Source organism: Natrix helvetica (genome assembly GCF_964273705.1).
Source record: "Natrix helvetica genome assembly, chromosome: 5".
Classification (NCBI taxonomy): Eukaryota; Metazoa; Chordata; class Lepidosauria; order Squamata; family Natricidae; genus Natrix; species Natrix helvetica.
In genome coordinates this window covers 106,599,632-106,620,374 of record NC_138551.1, presented here as the reverse complement: position 1 = coordinate 106,620,374, position 20,743 = coordinate 106,599,632, and the positions used below count along the sequence as shown (strand labels likewise).

General features: G+C 46.7%; 1 protein-coding gene across 3 annotated transcripts; it reads left to right on the top strand.

Annotated features, from left to right (window-relative positions):
• Nucleotides 1-276: 276 nt before the first annotated feature.
• Nucleotides 277-19,860, top strand: TMEM26 (transmembrane protein 26). Of its 3 annotated transcripts, XR_014175594.1 has the most exons (7): nt 4,906-5,137; nt 10,296-10,374; nt 15,307-15,405; nt 15,876-16,105; nt 16,870-16,946; nt 18,100-19,426; nt 19,540-19,860. XR_014175594.1 is itself a non-coding variant. In XM_081955746.1 (6 exons), the coding sequence occupies exons 1-6, from the start codon at nt 579-581 to the stop codon at nt 18,507-18,509; spliced, it is 921 nt and encodes a 306-aa protein (XP_081811872.1). In that variant the 5' UTR covers nt 277-578; the 3' UTR covers nt 18,510-19,860. The 3 variants fall into 3 exon arrangements, 2 of the variants coding, with proteins under 2 accessions (XP_081811872.1, XP_081811871.1); XM_081955746.1 differs by lacking the exon at nt 4,906-5,137 and adding an exon at nt 277-604 and having other exon boundaries at nt 18,100-19,860; XM_081955745.1 differs by having other exon boundaries at nt 18,100-19,860.
• Nucleotides 19,861-20,743: the final 883 nt, after the last annotated feature.

Genomic DNA, 20,743 nt, shown 5'->3' with positions numbered 1-20,743 from the left:
AAAGTCATGGCAATAATGGAGCGAGTCAGCAGCCTGTCACTCCTAATAATTCTCACACCTCTCAGATTCACAGCCTTCCATTTCTGTGCTGGCTATTTTGGGGGAGGAAGAAATCATTAGTCGAAGTTTCAGAAGTTCACTAATCAGGAGCCTCTCCTAATTGCAAACTCCCAGAAATAATTCTTCTGCTTGTAGTTTATGGTAATTTGCAAAGCATTTGTCACAATACTTTGACTTGTCTTCTAAAAGCCACTCGGCAGTCTGACTGAAGATGGAAGAAGTATGCCAAGGAGCTGCTGTTCCCCTACTCTGAAGACCCCTCCCCATAACCCTCCCAGGAGACTCCCTGGTCCTGAGGAGCAGAAGAGCCTCTACCGGCTGCCAAGGAGGCTGCATCCCCCCCACCCCTGCCATTTCTGGGTTCACGATTCTACCTGTTTCAAAGATTACCATCTCTCAAAACTCTGGGGGGACATGTCCCTTTGGAGGAAGGCTTTGGAGACCAACAATTCTGAAGAGTGACCCTTTGATCTCCTCCTCAGAAGATCTCACAGGGCACTCTCAAGTTGCTCAGGATAATGAAGCACCATGACACCTGTACCAGGTAAGGGTTGAAAAACAGCCTCCTAAATATCTGAAATAATGCTTGCCTCACCCTTTTGCACATGCAGCACCTGACTCTCATATCTTGGGAATGATTGGAATTATTATTTATTGCTGATCTGAAGCGAGAAAAAGCTTTCAGGAAGGGAGAGGTGGGCCTTTCCTTGTTGGGGTCCCCCCCTACCCCGGAGCAGAGATGCCATCCTGGCCTGTGGGGCTCTCGAGTTTCATTTCCCTGCAATCACCTCCACCTGTTGGACTTCTTTCCTTTAAAGTGGTGCTCCAACTGAATGTGGAATTTTAAAGCAAAATGGATCCAACTTCCCCTCATTCTTTCTCCACCTGTAGCCAATTTATCTCCTTGGTAACAGAAGGAAAATACTTATATTAAACATAAAAAGCCTCCCAAGCAAGTAATTTCATTATATCATCTCATCTTATTCAAGTATCCTTCTGATATTGTTCTTGGATGGTTTCTCAAATTGCAGGTAATTCAGTTCTGCGGATCAGACCCCTCCTCTCAAATGAAGGGGAAGGAGGAGACCTCTCTTCTCCTTGCTAGGAATCAGAAATCTACTTTGATCAAGAATTACTTTCTTGTCTTCTTTGCCTTTTCTCCCTCTCATGTTTAAGCTGATCTTTCACAAACAGAAAATCCAGTTTATTTCCTCACCCTGTTGGCTTCCCAATCATCCGGCAAAGACGCTGTGTCTTCACACCCTGAGGTAAGGCAACAGGCCTCCCCACCTTCATTTACTCAGGGGGTCAGAAGGACCTCAGCACCTCCATCATGACGTGCTTGAAGAAGCCATATGTGAATCAGGGCCTGGGAGTTGGGACGGGTGGGTCTCTACTATAACAACTATGCAGCACTCGGGTTTCAGTCTCCAAAGATGCCTGGAAAGCATGGGAGCGCATGCGGAATCTGGGCAGCTGCCAGACTTCCTTGAAGCAACCATTCCTCCCCAGAATTGTGCAGGGGTTTTGGAGATGTTCAGGGCTTCTGATTCTTGGAATTATGTGAAGAAAAACTTTTTTCTTAGTTATCTTTTTGTTCTTGCATAAAGCACCATAGATTTTCTAATTTCTTTAAATAGTCTGCTATGTGTTATACTTTTTGATTGTGTTACAATATTTTGAACCAAATACAGTAGATAAGCCATACCTTGATTTTAATTCCTTTCTCCCTATTCTTTTGGTTTATCCTGCATTTTTGTAATTTGCTATTCAAATGGACAACAAGCAGGTTGACCTGCAAGTGATTTTTTTTTCCTATTTGTTTTGTTTGTTTTAACCACCAAATGTTCAAATGATCTTATTCTGAGATGTAACAAGTCAGAAGCTCTTCATGATCAGGAGTCATTTAGAGACTTTCTGTTGGATTACCTGGCAACTCCCCAAGAGGGGCCAGTTGTGCAGGAATGGGAAGACCAACCCTCTTGTGCGTCAGAGCTGACGGTGGCAAACCCAGGCCATCTCGGTTTGATTTTTGCCACCTATGGATGCTCCTAGGAGAATGATGGTATCTAGGACTGTCCGCATTCCGAGCTGCTTTTCATGGGGTCAATGGCATGAAAACCTGCCAGGAGTATGTTTCAGAGAACCTGGACTGGCTGTAATTGACGTCCTTCTGCCTGGCAGCCTGCATTGCATGGCTCTGTGGTGTGGATGGAGGTTGGGCCTGTCTACAGGAGAGTGGGAGGCCACCATGAAGCCACATTTTTGCTGATAACAAAAAAACAATACCCCGGAAAGAAAGATTTTAAAAACAGAATACATATATAAAGTAATCAGCTTCCTTTACTTTTATTGGGTTATTTTTTTCAGGAGGGGAAGTGTTACAGCCAATGTCACATTTGCGCATTGCTCAGCTTTGCCTTCTAACCTTGGGCTGTGGTGGCTTCGTGCTGCCTCCTGAGGCTTGGGGGTGGGGGGAGGCAGGGAGGACGAACATCCGGAGAGCCACATTTTGGGGCACATGGGGAATGCCCTTAAAGTCTCCCCCATACTTGCTGCATTCAGCGTGGATGGAAATTCACTGCAAGCAGGCTGCAAGTAAGAGTTTTTTTCTTAGAGAGAAAAAAAATTGCCAGTTATTATTAGAATAACATGCCCTGTACTAAAATAGGAAAATAAAAAAGAAACAGCCAACCCCACTCTGATTGTTGTTAGAAGCAGCTTCTGTTTGGAATAGTTCAATGGGGAGTGGGGGTGGAGAGAGAGGAGGGAGCGAGGGAGAGAGATTAAGAATATAATCTTGAAATGACACCTGGCTAAAACTTTGCAAAAAAAAAGGTCCTTTAACACTTATTTTCCCAAGGGATACTTTTCTTCTCCAACATGCTGGGAGTTTCTTAAGATTTTGTGGCTAGTGTTGCATCACCTGCTTTTCTGGCCAGAGCTATTTCTGCAAAAATACGAGGCCCAGAGGGGAGACCAGCATCAAATGCATAAGTGCCCAGAGAAAACACACAGCTCTGAGAGAGAGCAGAAGGCAGGTGTGCCTCGAGATGGGGCTACTCATCAGCAAGAACTATGGACGTGCTCTCTTTTTTCCTCCTGAATTCTGGGCCTTTTCAGACAAGGATTTTATCGCACACCTGTCTTGTAGCTTTCCCAGAACAGTGTGCAGATTGCCTCTGAACTGCGATGCTGGAGAACATTGTGGAGAATTCTTGGATCACAAGAAGAACAAATGATCCAATATGAATAGAAATAAAACCAGGCTTTCAACTGGAAGAATTAACAACGAAGGCAAAAGCTTAGCTAATTTGGGCACATAATGCAAAGACAAGAGTCCTTGGTAAGAGACACAGTGGTTGGAATGCAGTACTGCAGGCTAATTCTGCTGACTGCCGACTGCCAGCAGTTCAGCAGTTTGATCCTGACTGGCTCAAGGTTGACTCAGCCTTCCATCTTTCCAAGGTCTGTAAAATGAGGACTCAGGTTGTTGGGGGCAAGAGGCTGACTCTGTAAACCACTGTAGAGCCCTGCGAAGCTTTAGTTAAGTCTAAGTGGTATTTGCTTTTTCTATTGCTTGAAGGAATAGAGGATCCTTGAAAAAGAAGCTGACAGAAGATCAGAGGACCAGATACCATCACTGATGACACAAGCCAAATCTTGCAAGGATGCACAGAAGTGACAGTTAATAGACAATTCTGCTGAAATCATGTTCATTGGGCAATGAAGAATCAGAAGCCTCTGAAGAGGAGTCAATAAAAACAAGAGACTAGCAGGATCCCCCTTGCCAGAGATCTTAGCTGAGAGTTCTCCTGAAGCATCTCATCAACCTATCGGATAGAAGAAAACTAACCTGTCATCTTCATCAGACAGCTCTTATCAAGCCAAATGAGTTGACAAGCAGGTTTTTCGGCTAGAAAACAGAAATGACTTGGGGGGGGGGGGGATTTAATATTTCAAGACAATTACTGAGAGGGCTCTTTGTTGAACCAGCTTATTAAATATTAAATATCAAAGTTGTAAATTACTGTAGCAGCTTTATGGAACTAAATTAAATTCAAACAACATCTAATTTTCTTGATCATTGACTGTAATCCTCCAGGAACACGTGTTATTAACTCAGCTACTAATAGTAGAGAAAGTGGAAGACTTGGAAAAAAAAGTTTGGGGGATATTAAATTTTAATCATAAGAAAAGCTTCAAGGGGGAGTTGCAGCCCAGGACTGGCAGTTGGGGCTCAGCAGCATTTCCCCAAACTTCTGCTGCCAATGCGGTCCCCTCCCCCACCTTCATTTAAAGAGATATGGGGAGGCTATCAAGACCTGCTCATCTGCGGAAGGGGCCTTGCACCCCTATTCACTTCGGGTTTCGGCACAAGCCAAAGATATGTGTGTGTGTGTGTGTGTGTGTGTGTGTGTGAGAGAGAGAGAGAGAGAGAGAGAGAGAGAGAGGAAGAGAGAGAGAGAGAGAGAGAGAGAGAGAGAGAGAGAGAGAGAGAGAGAGAGAGAGAGAGATTCCAGAAGGGTTCCCTGTTCCTCCGGCCTGTAAAAAGAGAGTTTGTCTGTCTGTTTGCCCTTTTTAAGGAGATGCGAAGCCCTCGCAAGCCCGCAAGGGAGTACTGGCGGGGCGGGACGGGAGTCACCCTACCGGTCCGCTCGATTCCCCTCCCCAGCAAAGCCACCGCCCGCCAGACAGGGTGGGAAGCTGGCCGCTCCTTGCAGCCCTGGCGCGCTGGAGGGGCAGCGGGAACCCCCCTCCCCGCCTCCGGCCGTCTGGCTCAGCTGGTCCTCCCCGCCCCCCATCCCGTCCCCTTTCAGGAAGTCCGGGAGAGGGAGGGAGGAGAAGCCCGGGCTGTGTTGCGGGACCCTCGGCGGTCCGAGAGGATGGAGGCGATGGTGCTGCTGAACGCGCTGGGCACCCGGCTCCTCTTCGCCCTGCACGCGCTGCTGGGCGTCTGGCGGGTGACGGAGGTGAAGAAGGAGCGCAAGTACTGGCTGCTGGCGCTGCTCAACCTCCTGCTATGCCTGGAAACAGCGCTCACGCTCAAACTCAAGCGGGGAAGGGGCTACAAATGGTGAGCCCGCGGACTCCGGCTCCCGCCGGGGCTCCGAATCTTTCTCTTCGCTTCCTCCCTCCCCCTCTCCTTCTCTTCTCTCTTTCTTTCCTCCGGGTTTCCGAGAGAGAAGCTCTTCTCCTCCTCTGTCCGATGGCGCTTTGGTGGCTTCTGCCTTCAGGGAGGCAATCGGCCCATTTGGTTAAGCGCTCTGTCTGGAGAGCAGCCGGACAGCCCCTGTGCAGCTCTGGGTAGACTGAACTCGGGAGAAGACCCTCTCTGGAGGTGACCAACACGGGACAAAAAGTTGTGTTGCGGACTAGCAGCTTGTCTGGCTTTCACCTAAGGTCGGATCCCACTTTTGCTCTTAGAGTAAAATAACTTGTTGGACTTTGGTGACCGGCCCCTCCGGCTCCCGGCCCCCCTCTCTCTGGCTGAGGAAGCTCAGTCTGTGACTGGACTTCGCTTGTCCTGGGATGGTGAGAAGCGGCAGGAGCTGAAAAGAGAGACGCCCTTTCAGCAGAACTGGGCTGTGCTCAGCTTGGAGCCAGGTGGCTTCAGACATTTGGCTTGGATTTTTTTTAAAAAATAATGTATGGATGAGTGGATGGATGGATTGGTGAGTCACACGAAAGACCCTTATTTCAGATTATAATGGGAGCCTTGTTGGAGACCTCGAACAGAACAGTGGCAAGTATCCTCAGTCAATTTCTCCATTCAAACTACATGTAGCCCAAGATTCCGTTGAAGGAGAAATGACAACACATTTATTAAATAAATTCTCCAGCAGATGATCAGATTGCAACCTTCTGCTGGTCAGCAGAGGACCTCAGCTTGCAGAGATCAGGTCTAAGTATTGAAGGCAGTTTCAACCCCTCTGAAAGGAATATAGCTTGACAATGTTCAGAAGCCACATAGTTTTAATTCACAGCTGCAAAGCCAACTCTGGAGACATCGAGGCCTGTGGTGACTCAGGGCAAAACTGGGCTACTAAAAACAGGACAGTAGGAGGAAAAAGAGAGTCAAAAAGTGTCCTGTTTTCCCCCAAATGGGGGGAAGATTCTTGACTTCTGATCTCATCAGCATCAAGATGGGTTTGTCCTCCTTCTGAAACTCTGGTTCAACTTTTCAGTAGAGAAAGGATCACACCGTCTCTGCTAGGAGAAGAACAAAGGTGCCCTTTCAGGATGGGAGGCAGATGGTCTACACAGCTTCCTGTTTTCAAACTTATCCACCTCTTCCTATTGAAAGGCTGCCCTTATACACGGAATGGCTGTTTCTGTAGACCAGAGTCCTCAAAATTTACAAGACTGAAGTGATAAATGAATCCCCTCCTCCCTGGGAGAAAGAAAATGAATGAACGGGGCTCTGATGGGATGAAAATGTATTATCTCCATCCATGCCTTTGCCCATGGGTTGTCCCTGCATCGCACAAAAGTCACCTCCAACAAGGGTTCCTTGTTATCTACAGTTTTTCCTTGGTTTTGTCAGTATTCAGTTCAAGAGCAGAGTTGAGAAAGTCTTATGGCGATTTTGCTGATGGAGCTCCTGGGTAAAGTCCTGTCCCTGTGTTCTCTGTGATCAAGGAAAGTCAAGGAGCAACCCTGCTTCATGGAGGGGATCCATTCCTTCTCCCCCCTCCCAGATTGAGTGCCTCTGCTTTATGGAGAGAGGCCCATGTGTGAGCAGGATGGGGAGCCTTCAGAGATGCCTTCAACCTTTTTGTGACTGTCCTTTGAGCAGCAACTCAGTCACCCAGCTCAGGAGCTGGCAAGCTTCTGGTGCAAAATGGACCCTTCAGTGCATTTTTCTCCACTTTTCTCTGTGGTGATGCAGGTTCATTTCAAAACTTCAGTCCAGCATCAAACTGTCTGTCCACCAAGAAACCTTTGAATTCCAACCAATTGCACCGGTATCTTCTATTCCTTCTGTTTGACCATGCATTCTACTCTTTGTTTGAGAAAAGGTTCAGAGTTCTTGGATTCATATCTGAATTAACTTTTTTGGAGTTTTAATTCAATCTGTTCCAATAAACAGTTAAGTACTTAAATATCATCTACTAAGTATGTCTTTTATTCAATATTAAATGGATGGCTTTGAACTATGCTTGAAAAATCATTCAGATTATCTTGGACAACTAGAAGAATGCACATTCAGTACCAGATGGTGCAAAGAAAAGCTGTAGTTGTCCATTGGAAGTTAAAGCTGGGATATTTTGGACAGAGAATTTTATTGATCCATTCAATGTATTTATTTATTAAACAAATTTACATAGTCATTCATCTCCCCGCCCCCCAAGGTGTGGTTGGATGTCACACAATAGCCAATATAAAAACTGATGAAAATCTAAAACGTTATAGTAATAAATAACATAACAACAAAAATACTGATCCTGGGCGGAGGGGGGATAAAAATGGTTCTCTCAGCATGGACCCTTCAGAAAAGATCTCCTCTTGGTTGAGTGTTGCATGATGATGGTTGAGGCTCACAACAATGCAAAGGTGAGAATTAATGGCGAAGATGCTTGGTGGATTCAGAGTCAGTCAAGAAAGAGGCTGGGAAGAACAAGGTGACCAGACAGTCTGCCTAAGGCCAAGCAGGGGCTCCCAAGCCCTCAGGGTCCTGCTAGATAGTTTTGACAAAGTCCCAAGTCAAGACTCAATGATTGAATATCAACGAGGAGGCCTTTGAATGGTATCTTCTCTGCAAAATACCATCTTGTATAACTTACAGTCACGGCTGAAGAGTCACCTGAGGCACAGAGGTCTGGATATGGACCACCAGTCAGCAGTCATCACCCAAAGAAAGAAGTTCTTTCCATACCTGTCTCAGCAATCTTGGAAGCAGGGTGTACCCAAAAGTCTAGGAAAACATCCTTGTCCTTCTTTCTTTGCGTAAAAGCAATTCCTGTCCTTTTGGATGCAGCCTGGATTTCATCCTTCTGTCATTGACTCTATCACTCTGTCATGGACCACCTTCTTCTTTGTGGTCCTTCCTTCTCTGCACCCTCTAACTTTGCTGCTAAATTATACCTTTAAACATGACCGAAAGGGGAATCATTGCAGCAGCTGATAATTACTTAATGGTAATTATTGGGCTTGCTATATCCTAAAGTGGCCTCCTGGAGTCCCAATTGATACCAGTCTTGGGTATCCATGTAACTGGGGTAATGGGAGGCACGTGGCATCATGATCTCATTGTGCCATGTCATTTGTGCAATCAGTGATGTCCTATCATTGGGGGGTCCTTTGGAGGCCCTTGATCCCTAAGCAGGACATTGGACTAGAAGACCTCCAAGGTCCCTTCCAACTCTGCTATTCTGTTATTCCTGCTGATCACATGGACTTCACTCTGCTGTATTGTTGGGATCGGTATTCCTTTCAGGGCATTTCTTTAGATCCCTGTTGAATCTTCCCCTTCCAAATGTCTTGCTTGGCATTCTGAGGGAACCAAGGCCAGTAGATGCTGGGCCAAGCAGGTTAGTCTACGTGTCTTCTCTTCCCCACTCAGCACTTCACAGAAAGTGCATAAAACGGCCATGACGTTATTTCTGGTTCCCTCCTTAATAAAGAGGCTGGAAGGTGGTGTTACAGTCTCTTTTAAGGAGGATCCTGGAAGGAGGAACGCAAAGCTCAGCCAAGAATGTTTTCATAAGGCGCCTCCTCCTCCTCCTCCCGAAGATGTAGAGAGAGAAGAGAAGCCCGTTGGTGAAAGACGCCTGTTTAGATCAGCCTCACTCACAGCCAGCTGGACTGAGGCAGAAACCCTGGTGGGACTCAGCATCCAGGGCAGCCTCCCTCCTGCAGCTTGCCCCTCCCTCCACTTCCACAATCTTCCCTGATTCCACACCTGATGTATGTCCCAGCAACCAGATGGAAGCATGACTTTGTCACAATTTCCTCAACAAAAGTCAGGATAGCAAATCTCTGTGTAGAGAGCTGTAAGTTCTCCTCCTCCTCCTTTTCGCCTTCTCCTCTTTCTTGCTTTTCTAAAAAAAGGGGAAGGTTGAGGAATCCCACCAATAAAAGCTCTGGGAGCCTTCCAGCAGGGGATTCCAAACTTTTGAAACCACAAGTTGCAATCTGAGAATCCATATTTTGCCTCTCACTCTCCCCACCACCAGTGGTAGGTTCCGGATTCCGTTCTAACTGGTATGGTTGGAACGGCCACGGAATTACCTACATGCACACGTGCGGTGCACGCATGCATTCTAGCATCAAATGACGCTTCTGCAAGCCTCTGCAACACTCCAGCTGCTCCACAGAGCATCGCGCAGGCACTGTATGCACCATGCGCGTGCGCGGAAGCACCAAAAGCATAAAGCACAGGTAAGGAGCCCGGGCAGGCCGGTGGGCCCTCTGGAGCACCGTACCAGAATGGTATCCAGAGCTCCAGGCAGGATCCGGTATGCCCGTACCAGGGCGTACCGCCTGCAACCCACCACTGCTTGGATCAGCCCCTTCCTGAAATGCAACTAGAGGCCAGCTTAGTTTTGGTGCCTCTGCTTCTGTCTCCTGGAGGCCCAGGAAGGATCCCGTCTCACTCGGACAAACCTGCTGCTTTGGAAGGCAAGTGAGGGGACATCCGCCCAGTCTAAACTCTGCCTCCCTTTGCAGAGGTTGAGGGCCCTGGAAGCAATGCCTAAGCCAGGAAGGGGAAGCAGTGGGATTTCTCTGCCCTCTGTTCTTTATGCCGATGGTCGCCAAAGCCTTTTGGTGGTCAATGTGTTTGCCGTTTCAATTGCAGGCTGTGGAAGAGTTGGGGGGTCAACTACCCACAACCCATTTCCAGCTGACAAAATGGCCCCACAGCTCTATCGAAAAAGCCCACAACCAGCCCCGTTGCAGCGTCCTCTCTTCCCTGCAAGGGCCTTTTCTTCTGAGAAAACACGGAACTGCCGTTTATTTTCTAAGCAAGATGGCGGGTCCTCTGGAAAGTCCCAAGATTTTACTGTCTGTCTCTGCTCCTGCCGCTTTGCTGCCTTGCCTGTTCCCAAGAGAAGCTTTTTAAAAATTCAGCTGGGTGGCAGGAAATCTAGTGGGCACCAGCTGTGGGCACACGAATGCCCCTCCCCCACCCCAGGGCATCAGTGATCCCGCTTATTCCTTCAATGTTTCGACAGTGAATTCTGTAGTGGTTTCTCAGGGTGCTCAACCCAACTCTTTTTGTCCTTCCTCAGGTTCTCCCCGCCGATCTTCGTCTATCTCATCAGCATAGTGCCTTCCTTGTGGATTCTGGAACTTCAGCCTAAAAATCAGGTACTAGTTTTGTGGGTTTTTTTTAACGTGATTTCATGACGGAGAAGGAAGGAGACTGTTTGCTTGGGCAAAGGAAACCCAGCTGCCTGGAAGCCAAGGTGGGCACAGTTATTGCATTTTTGTATCCCGAATTCACGAAGCAGCTGCTTCTGGGTTTTCTGCCTGAGGTATGAAATCATTTTGGCTTAAGCCAGGGGTGTCCAAACTTGGGAACTTTAAGACTTGTGGACTTCAACTCCCAGAATTCCCCAGCCAGTATGCTGGCTGGGGAATTCTGGGAGTTGAAGTCCACAAGTCTTAAAGTTCCCAAGTTTGGACATCCCTGGCTTAAGCAATGATACAACACTGACTTTTCTTGATGCACCTTGAAGGACGCGAGTGGTAAACTCTCCACGTCAGTCCCGTGGCTGAATAAATGCCACCAAGAAAGTGGGAAGATGCGGCCAGTTTGTGTGATGGTTCTAGTCGCGCAATCTGGTTTTTGTTAGACTTGGTGGTTCTTTTTTAGTTGCTTTATTAGACGCAGCCTCGGTTCTAAAAGTTGCATAAATGTATCCAGATATAGATCAGCTTAGTTTTCCTCCCTGAGAGAAAACATGTTTGGCATCAGCAGTTGCAGAAACAGACACCTTCTTTTCTCACGCAGAATGAATTTAAAAATGTAGCAAAGTAGGAAAGCTTTGGCCTTCCTTGTAGCAGGGCCCCATCTCATCTGAGATTTCAGTGGGCGGGATGCTCTTGCCCTGTCTTTTGTTAGATCACCATTAAAGGGGGTGTTTTGTGTTTCATTTGCATTTCTCATTCTGCTGTTTTGTTACACACAAACAGCACCTTGTTGTGTGTAAGTCCTGTGCACAGAGCAGCAAAATGCTTTCAGTTCAGGGGCATTCAGTCCCAAGCGGAGGCACAGCTTAAGGCAGGGGTGTCAAACTGGATTTCACTGAGGGCTGCATCAGGGTTGTGTTTGACCTCAGGGGGTGGGGTGGGCCTGAGTGGGCATGGCCTCATGTCAGGGGTACCTGTGGTGGCCTGATGCCTCTGCCAGTGAAAATGGGCTCCCGAGCTCCGTTTCTAGGTGCGACAGCCTCCTGCAACCCTCTACCGGTGAAAACCATCTTTAAAGCGCTCCATGGCACGGGACCTAGTTATTTGCGGGATCGTATCCTGCCCCATACATCCCTGTGACCAATTCACTCTCACAGAGAGGGACTCCTCCAGGTGCCGTCCACTAAGCAATGCCAGAGGGCGGCGCTGAGGGGAAGGGCCTTCTCTGTGATGGGCCCAGCCCTCTGGAATGACCTCCCCCCCGACATTAGGACAACTACCGATCTCCGCTCCTTCCGCAAGAAACTCAAGACCCACCTGTTCCAACTAGCTGGCCTGGCTTAAATTACAACTACATTTTCTAATCCCCCCTGGACAATTTTAAATTTAAATTAACTGATTTTTTGGGTATTTTAATCGTTTTAAATTTTATTGTGTTGTTTTAAACTTATGATTATTTATTTATTTATGAATTGTACAATGTTTTGATTACCTCCTCCTTGTCATTTATTTGTATATTGAGTTGTACGCCGCCCCGAGTCCCTTGGTGGAGAGGGTGCAGCCTATAAATTAAATAAATAAATAAATAAATAAAAACGGAGCTAGGGAGGGCCACATGCGGAGCTCTCTCTCTCTCTCTCTCATTCTCTCATCTCTCTCTTTCTCTTTCTCCCTCTCTCATCTCTCTCTCTCTTTCTCTGTCATCTGTCATCTCTCTCTCTTTGTCTCTTTCTCTCATCTCTCTTTTTCTCTCTCTCTTTCTCTCATCTCTCTCTCATCTCATTTCTCCTTTTCTCTCTCATCTCTCATCTCATTCTCATCTCTCTTTCTCTTTCTTATCTCCCTCATTTCTTTCTCTCTCTCATCTCTATTTTTCTCTGATCTCTCTCTTTCTTGCTTTCATCTCTCTCTCATCTCTCTTTCCCTCTCTCTCATCTCTCTCTCTTTCTCTCTGTCATCTGTCATCTCTCTGTCATCTCTCTCTCTTTCTCTCTTTCTCTCATCTCTCTTTTTCTCTCTCTCTTTCTCTCATCTCTCTCTCATCTCATTTCTCCTTTTCTCTCTCATCTCTCATCTCATTCTCATCTCTCTTTCTCTCTCTCTTTCTCATCTCTCTCATTTCTTTCTCTCTCTCATCTCTCTTTTTCTCTGATCTCTCTCTTTCTTGCTTTCATCTCTCTCTCATCTCTCTCTCTTTCTCTGTCATCTGTCATCTCTCTGTCATCTCTCTCTCTTTGTCTCTTTCTCTCATTTCTCTTTCTCTCTCTCTTTCTCTCATCTCTCTCTCATCTCTCTCATTTCTCTTTTTCTCTCTCTTCTCTCATCTCATTCTCATCTCTCTCTCTCTCCCTCCCTCCCTCCCTCTCTCCCTCTCCCTCCCTCTCTCCCTCTCTCTCATCTCATGGGCCAGCCAGTATCTTGGGGAAGAGAGGAAGTCACATATCTCCCAGTCGTGCACCACCAACAAGGAAGAAATGCCCCTCAGACCCAGGAAGAGATGAAGCTTTGCTCCCACTCTGGAATATGGAGCGAATCTCCATCCCCTGCCCTTCCCTTCTCACACCAGGCGAGGAGTGAGTGGGAGGGTGAGTGGTGGGACCAGCCAGTGGTGGGTTGAGTTGACAGGAAGCCACAGCAAGGGAAAGAAAGAGCTGCAGATTGCCAATACCTGTTGCTTCAGCTCCCCTGCACCCCCACTCCCCCTTGACCCACCAGCTGGTGAGGGCTGCACTACTTCTTGCCTTTTGCACCTTCTGCAATTTGCAAGTTGCACGAACCTCCTCTATGGCAGAGATTTCGAACCCCACCACACGCTGCCTGGCCGGTCCCATATTTCAGAGCTCTAGCCACAGGACTGGTCATCTCAGAGCAGCTCCTCCACCTGGGCGCACCGCGGACCACCAATATTTTCTTGCTGACCACCAGTGATCCGCGGACCACTGGGTAGTGACTTCTGTTCTAATTCAACCCCTGCTTAAGTAGGAGACCCTTTTCCAGACAAACAGGAGACATTTCAGACAAGTGGCTGTCCGGTCTCTTCTTAGAAGACTCCAGTAATGGTGCACCCATAACTTCTGAAGGCATTTAACTGGTTAATTGTTCTCAGTGTTAGGAAATTTCTCTTTAATTCTAGGGTGCTTCTCTCTTTGATTAGTTTCCATCTATTGTTTCTTGTCCTGCCTTCTGGTGCTTTGAAAAACAGAACAAAATAGAATAACAGTGTTGGAAGGGACCTTGCAGGTTATCTAGTCCAACCCCCACACCCAAGCAGGAGACCCTACACCATTTTGGACAGATGGCAGTCCAATCTCTTCTTGAAAGCCTCCAGTGATGAAGCTCCCACAACCTCTGAAGGCAAGCTGTTCCATTGGTTGATTGTTCTCACTGTCAGAAAATTTCTTTTTATTTCCAGGTTGAATCTCTCCTTGGTCAGTTTCCATCCATTATTCCTTCTCTGGCCTTCCGGTGCTTTGGAGAAATGAGTGGATCAGGGAAATGAATGCTCTGGACCTAGTATACTTGGTATACTAGTACCAAGTATACTAGTATACTTGGACTTCAGTAAGGTATTTGACAAAGTTGACCACAGCCTATTTCTTGATAAGATAGAACAATTTGGGATAGATAGTACCACCCCTAGATGGATTCGTAGTTAGCTGACCAGCCACACCCAGTGTGCAGCCCTCAATGGAACTCCATCTACATGGACGGAAGCATGCAGTGGAGTACCTCAAGATTCTGTTTTGGGGCCAGTGCTCTTCAACATCTTCATAAATGCTCCAGATGATGAGATAGAAGGGAGCTCAACAAATTTGCAGATGACACAAAGTGGTGTTGGGGGGAATTGCTAACTCTTTGGACAATAGACCCAAGATTCAAAGGACCTTTATAGATTTGAGCACTGAGCCCTTTCCAATAACATGTAAGGTCTTGCACTTAGGCGGGAAAAACCAAACACATAGGTATACCTGGCTCAAGGAGCAGCAACTGTGGGAAGAATCTAAGTGTCCTAGTGACCCACCATTTAAATATGAAACAGCCATAGGCTGCAGCTGCCCAAAGAGCCAATGCAATCCTAAACTGCATCAACAGAGAGAGAACATCAAGATTGTGGGAAGGGATACTGCACTAATGAGGCCACACTTGCAATACTGAATCCAGTTCTGGTCACCACAATACAAACAAGATGCTGAGGTCCTAGAAGGGGGCAGAGAAGAGCAGCAAAGGTGATAAGGGGTCTGGACACTAAACCGTACAATGAACGATGAAGAGGATCAGGTATGTCTAGCCTAACAAAAAGAAGGATTAGGGGTGACATGATGGCTTGTTTCAAACACAGAGAAGAGAAGAGGGGGTCAGCCTGTTCTCCAAAGCACCAGAGGGCAGGACAAGAAGTAATTGGTGGAAGCTTGTTAAAGAGAGAACCTACCTGGAACTAAGAAGAGATTTCCTGGCAGTGAGAGCAATTAATCAATGGAACTTGCCTTCCAGAGTTGTGGGTGCTCCATTGCTGGAGGTTTTAAAGAAAAGATTGGAAAGCCATTTGTCTGAGATGATATATGTTCTCCTGCCTTGTGCAGGGGTTGGACTAGAAGACCTCCAAGGTCCCTTCCAGCCCTATGACTCTATGACTTCTTTCTCACCTAGGGTGAGTGGGCGAGTGCTCTTCAGTGGATTGAGGCTGATTTGAACAGCTTCTCCCTGGATTCTCACTGCATCTTCTTCCTCGCTAGACTCCCCCACTGCTTTAACCTCATATGGATTGTCCACAGCCAAGGGCCACCTCCAAGGCTTTAGGGAACCAGTGAACTGACAAGGGGGAATCTTTGGGGTCCTTCCATTTCTGGTCTATGCAGGGCCAGAACTGAAGCTGGGTTTTTATTGCAGCTTTGCCCCAATGAATATGAGCAGCTGGTTAAGAACCACAGTGAACAAGTCAGACCCAGTTACAGAAATGAGACCACAGCAAACAACATCATGGAAAAGGTAAGTGTTGAGATGGTGGTTGATATCCCATAATCCCAATTTGGGTTTTTTGAATTAAAATGTATGTCGACAACAACAACAACAACCGCCTTGGGAGTGCAGCAAGGAAATAGAATTACACCCATGCGGTCCCAGAGATACTAGATGGGATTTAAACCATGGGCACATTATGGGTGGGCACAAGGAGCACTGAAATGATAAATTCCTTTCTCAATAAAAGTAAAGCCAAGTCCAGGAGAGCCACTTGTGTAAGAGCTAATAGATAATTTCCCCTGGCAGTTGGAGGAGATGGGAAGGGACTCTCTTGGATTCCGTGCAAAGGGTTTGCTCAGTCCTCAAATGCCCCCACACCCCCCGTAGGTGTGCAAGGAACGCAAGAGCAGATATTGACCCAGAAGCGCTTCCTCCAAAGAAACCCTCTCCCCTGCCACCTCTAGCTTCGCTTTTCTGCTTTCTGACCTTTGCTGCAGCTGCAACAGGCCCAGGAGTTTGTCAGCACGCTCTCCAAAATTTGTGAGCCCATCTGGACGCTGAGCCTCCACCAGACCTTCCTGCTGCTCCTCATCCTGGGCCGCTGGCTCCTTCCCATCGGTGGGGAGATCACCAGGGACCAGCTGTCTCAGCTGCTGCTGCTCTTCGTGGGCACCGCCGCAGACATCCTCGAGTTCACCAGTGAAACGCTGGAAATAGAGAACGTCCGGTAGGGCTCAGATGCCCCCAGCCCTGCAGCTGCACCCACAGCAGAGACAGAGACAGCAGCCTCTCCTTCCACCCGTCTGTCATTCTCTCTGCCTGTTTGCCCACCCATCTGTCTCTCTCTGTCCAACCGTTTCCCCCATTACCCCACAGTCAGGTTTTCCTTATAAGGTGCAATGCTTGCGAATAAACCAGAATGATGGGATGGGGAATGTAACTGTTTCAAAGGATTGTAAAATTTTGAGCATGAGAAGTAACAGGCTGAATGAGAGAAGGTGAAATCTTTATGCTTGTTAAAAAGCAATGGTATTCGTCTATTCCCCTCCAATGGAATTTACAGGCATTCAGCCCTTCTTAGCTCTAGTCAAAGTGGGTGATGATGCCTCACCTTTTTCAAAAAGTGGTGCCATAAAACTGGTTTTAACTCATTTAAATGTGTTTACATATATTCAAGGCAATAAAACCGGTTAAAATACAGAGAGTTTTAGGTTATTTAGAGATAATTTATTCTCCAATAGATGAGAAGTTTCATTTTCTGAAATTTGGTTTGCTATTATAAAATTGATTGGTACAGTAAAATAATTTTAACCCTATTTCCTTCACCCGGTTTCATTATTTATAACCTACAATATTCCTCACTCCCATTTTATAAATGACAGAAACTAATTGTAGGCTTCCATTGTTGGAGACCTCCTTAATCTAATCAAAGTGTCTGGCCTAATTATGGCAGTGCCTTGTTTCTGAAACTCCTGCCTTTCCTTTTTCCAGGAACAAAGATGCTCTGGTCTATGCAATCCTAGCCGTGTGGACTTGGAGCATGTTGCAATTTCCTCTGGATCTGGCAGGTTGGTCTTGTCAGTGTTTCCCCAGGGTTGTGCTCAGGTGCATAAGATGCTCACTTCCTCCTCCTTGGAAGCAGCTTCAACTGGCTTTCTTTGGACTGGTCCCTCTAGGGTGGAACCGTGGAAAGGCCAGTTGGAAGGCCAAGGCGATTCAAAGGGCTGAAATGTCTTATGAGGAAATAGATCCATCTTTAACTATAGATAAATAGATAGCTAGATGGATGGATGGATGATGGATGGATGAGTAGGTAGGTAGGTAGATGATACTTGGATGGATGGATGGATGGATAGATAGGATAAATAATGGATGGATGGATGGATAGATAGATAGGTAGGTAGATGATACATGGATGGATGAATATATAGGTAGGTATGTAGATAGATAGATGATACATGGATGGATAGATAGACAATAGATGGGTGGGTGGGTGGATGGATGGATAGATGATACATGGATGTATAGATAGATAGACGATGGATGGATGGATAGCTAGATAGGTAGGTAGATGATACATAGATAGGTAGGTAGGTAGGTAGGTAGTTAGGTAGGTAGGTAGATAGATAGATAGATAGATAGATAGATAGATAGATAGATAGACAGACAGACAGATAGACAGACAGATAGACAGACAGACAGATAGATAGACAGACAATAGATGGGTGGATGGATGGATGGATACACAGATGATACATAGATGGATGGAGAGAGAGAGAGACAGACAGACAATGGATGGATGGATGGATAAATAAATATAGATGGATGGATGGGTGGGTGGATGGATGGATAGATAGATATAGATAAAACTAAACAGATGATTGATTTACTTAGAAAATGTTGACCACGTGCATACGAAGTTTTAGATGCTCACTAGAAGCTATGGTTTATAAGTCATCACAATGTGAACAGAAACCTGGCTAAGTAAGGCTTGTGGTTTAGTCAGAAAGCCACAGTTCAAAGAACGAGCCAAGCCACAGGCTCAGCCTGGCTTAGATACTGCTGCTGTGTCTGACAACTTTGTCTTTGGATGATTTATGACATGGGTTTCAACCTCCTGAAAGAAATGCCCTTTTTTCTTTCTTTCTTTCTTTCTTTCTTTCTTTCTTTCTTTCTTTCTTTCTTTCTTTCTTTCTTTCTTTCTTTCTTTTTTCCTTCTAGTGCAACATCTCAACTGTGATCGAGCAGCTTCATCCACAAAAGTTTTTCATCTGCTCCTCTGCAGACACAGTGCCGACCTGTGGAATATCGGCATCAGTTTGTTCATCCAAGACGGCCCTTTCCTTGTGGTGCGCCTGATCCTGATGGGCTACTTCCGAGTGGTGAACCAGATGCTCGTGTTTTTTGCGGCCAAGAACATTTTGATCGTGATGTTGCAGCTGTACCGCCTTGTGGTGCTGTCGCTCGACTTCCACGCCTCCCTCCAGCGCAGGGCAAAAAGCCAGAAAGGGGCCACTTCCTGTTGCCCCTGTGAGCCCAACTCCATCAACCTCCCATCCAATGGCCTGCTGGACGGAGGCGACTCTACTGGCTTGGAGGAGACCTTCCCAGACTCAGCTGAGTGCTTGTGAGGGAAGGTCTCTTCTGCCCCAGGACCAGCCCTTCCCTCCGGAAGGCCTTGGCAAGCAGACTGTTTGTCCACTGGAAGACAAGGGTCCCATCCTAGCAGCAAAGGGGAGATATTTGAGATAGAACAAAATCCATTCTATTGATTGGGTGGGTTGATTGACACGGTATCCACAGTATTCATGGTATCCATCCATTGTCTATCTGATGGGACTCAGCCGAGGTAGTTTTGTGGGTGGTTCTTCTTTTTGTTTTGTTTCAATGTGTGACATTTGCAGACTCCGTGATTGCCTTCTGAGCCCTGCCATAGCAGAATCTTTACCTGAAATTCAGGTCTATGTCTGGGGCATAATGGAGGTCCCCTTGATCTAGTCTCAGAATTCAACTTTGACCAAGATACAGAAGTTCCAATAAATGGGAAGAGCATTTTCCGGCTTCCTGTCTGTGCCGGACACATTATGTATTCAGTGAATGCAACAATGGCTAGTTTTGCAATTACCTTTTCCTCGTATAGGTTGAGGATGGCGTGGCTTGCCATAGAAGGGTTCAGAGTCTTGTGTCACGCTACAGTTTGTTCTAGTGATTACAGGCCATTTTTCTCCCGGTTCTATTTTATTTTACACTAGCATCGAGTCTGATGTAACCTTGTCCCAGTTCACCTGTGTCTACCCCCTTTACATTGCCTCTTTTCCAGAAAGCAATGGGCCACCTTCCACTGATCCAGGTACTGTGGGATTTTTTGGGGAGAGGGAAGAAAAATCCAGGTGGGTGTGGCCTTTCCAGGTGGGTGTGGCCTGTCTCTAAGACGACATGCTTGGGAGATCTACTCAGGTTCTCCCAACCAAGATGTTGCCATCAAGAATAAATCTTCAGGAAAGTTCTGATGGAAACACAGCCAAATCCCCTCTTGATCCTCTACCATGTCATGAATTTTGTCCCCAAACTTGGCAACTTTAAGACTTGTGGCCTCCAACTCCCAGAATTATCCAGCCAGCTCTGGAGAATTCTGGGAGTTGAAGTCCACAAGTCTTAAAGTTGCCAAGTTTGGGGACCTCTGATCTAAGCGATAACACCACCAGGATGGTTTCTATTTCGAATAGTTTCAGCCTTTGAAATCAAATGCTGCATTAGCTTATGAAAGGCCGGCATGCGTAGAGTAACTTTGTCATTATTTTCAGGGAAAGACATGTCCAAAGTCTTTGTTATTGCTCAATTCAGTTTTGATACAATATATGTGATTTTTTCTTCACTTTTATTTCTGAATATTTGTATTTTTAGGTTACTGTGAGCACAATTCTTAATGTAAAGAAAGAAGTGTTTTTTAATAAACCGGGAGATTTGTATTTGCTCAGGAAATGTTTATCTGACATTGTCTTTGTTGAGCTGCCCTTATCTTCACGGCTTCTTCCCCTCCACTAACTTACTTCTGATTTGGAGGGGGGTGGGGCTGCGGAACCACTGACCTTAAGAAAAGAGGAGAGAAGTTCTCCTGAGCTCTGAACTTGGTGGCTACCCTCCCTCCTCCTCCTCCATTTCCAACCATTGGAGTCCCAACAACTGACCTAAATCTCTCGTTCACACGTAGCTCTGGGCTCTTCCAGAGTGCTGTGTTCATGTCACTCATGAGGTGCACCAATTACGCCCTTTCTCTCAGCCATTCATGCCCTGGTCGTATGGATTACTGCAATGTGCTTTGCACGGGGCTACCCTTTAAAAGCATCTGGAAGCTGCATCTGGTACAAAATACTGGGATTGGTGAGATGTGTCCCCAGTGGTGAAATTCAAATTGTTTTGCTACCAGTTCTGTGGGTGTGGCATGGTGGGTGTGGCAGGGGAAGGATACTGCAAAGTCCCCATTCCCTGCCCACTCCTGGGGGAAGGATATTGCAAAATCTCCATTCCCACCCCACTCGGGGGCCAGCCAGAGGTGGCATTTGCCGGTTCCCCAAACTACTCAAAATTTCCACTACCGGTTCTCCAGAACCTGTCAGGACCTGCTGAATTTTATCCCTGCATGTCCCTCTCCAGGGGTAAGGGTGGCATTTCCCCGGAGGAGGCCAGCGCCAGGTCCTGAAGGCAGGAAGGGGCAATGTGGACATTGCATCAGGTGCTGTGGCAGCGTCTCCCACCCTCCTGGGGTGCTGGGGGAGGGGGCAATTGGATCCATAAAATCATTGAATCCAGGTCAGCCCCAGGATCTTTCCATGGTTAAAGATGGCATTCAAATCCCTGGCCTTCA

What these genes read in the sequence shown, in the direction of transcription:
- TMEM26 (XM_081955745.1), top strand. Translation starts at nt 4,947, where the DNA reads ATGGAGGCGATGGTGCTGCTGAACGCGCTGGGCACCCGGCTCCTCTTC. An exon ending in CTGGAAATAGAGAACGTCCG is followed by an intron (nt 16,106 to 16,869) that starts GTAGGGCTCAGA and finishes TCCTTTTTCCAG; the next exon opens with GAACAAAGATGCTCTGGTCT. An exon ending in ATTTCCTCTGGATCTGGCAG is followed by an intron (nt 16,947 to 18,099) that starts GTTGGTCTTGTC and finishes TTTTCCTTCTAG; the next exon opens with TGCAACATCTCAACTGTGAT.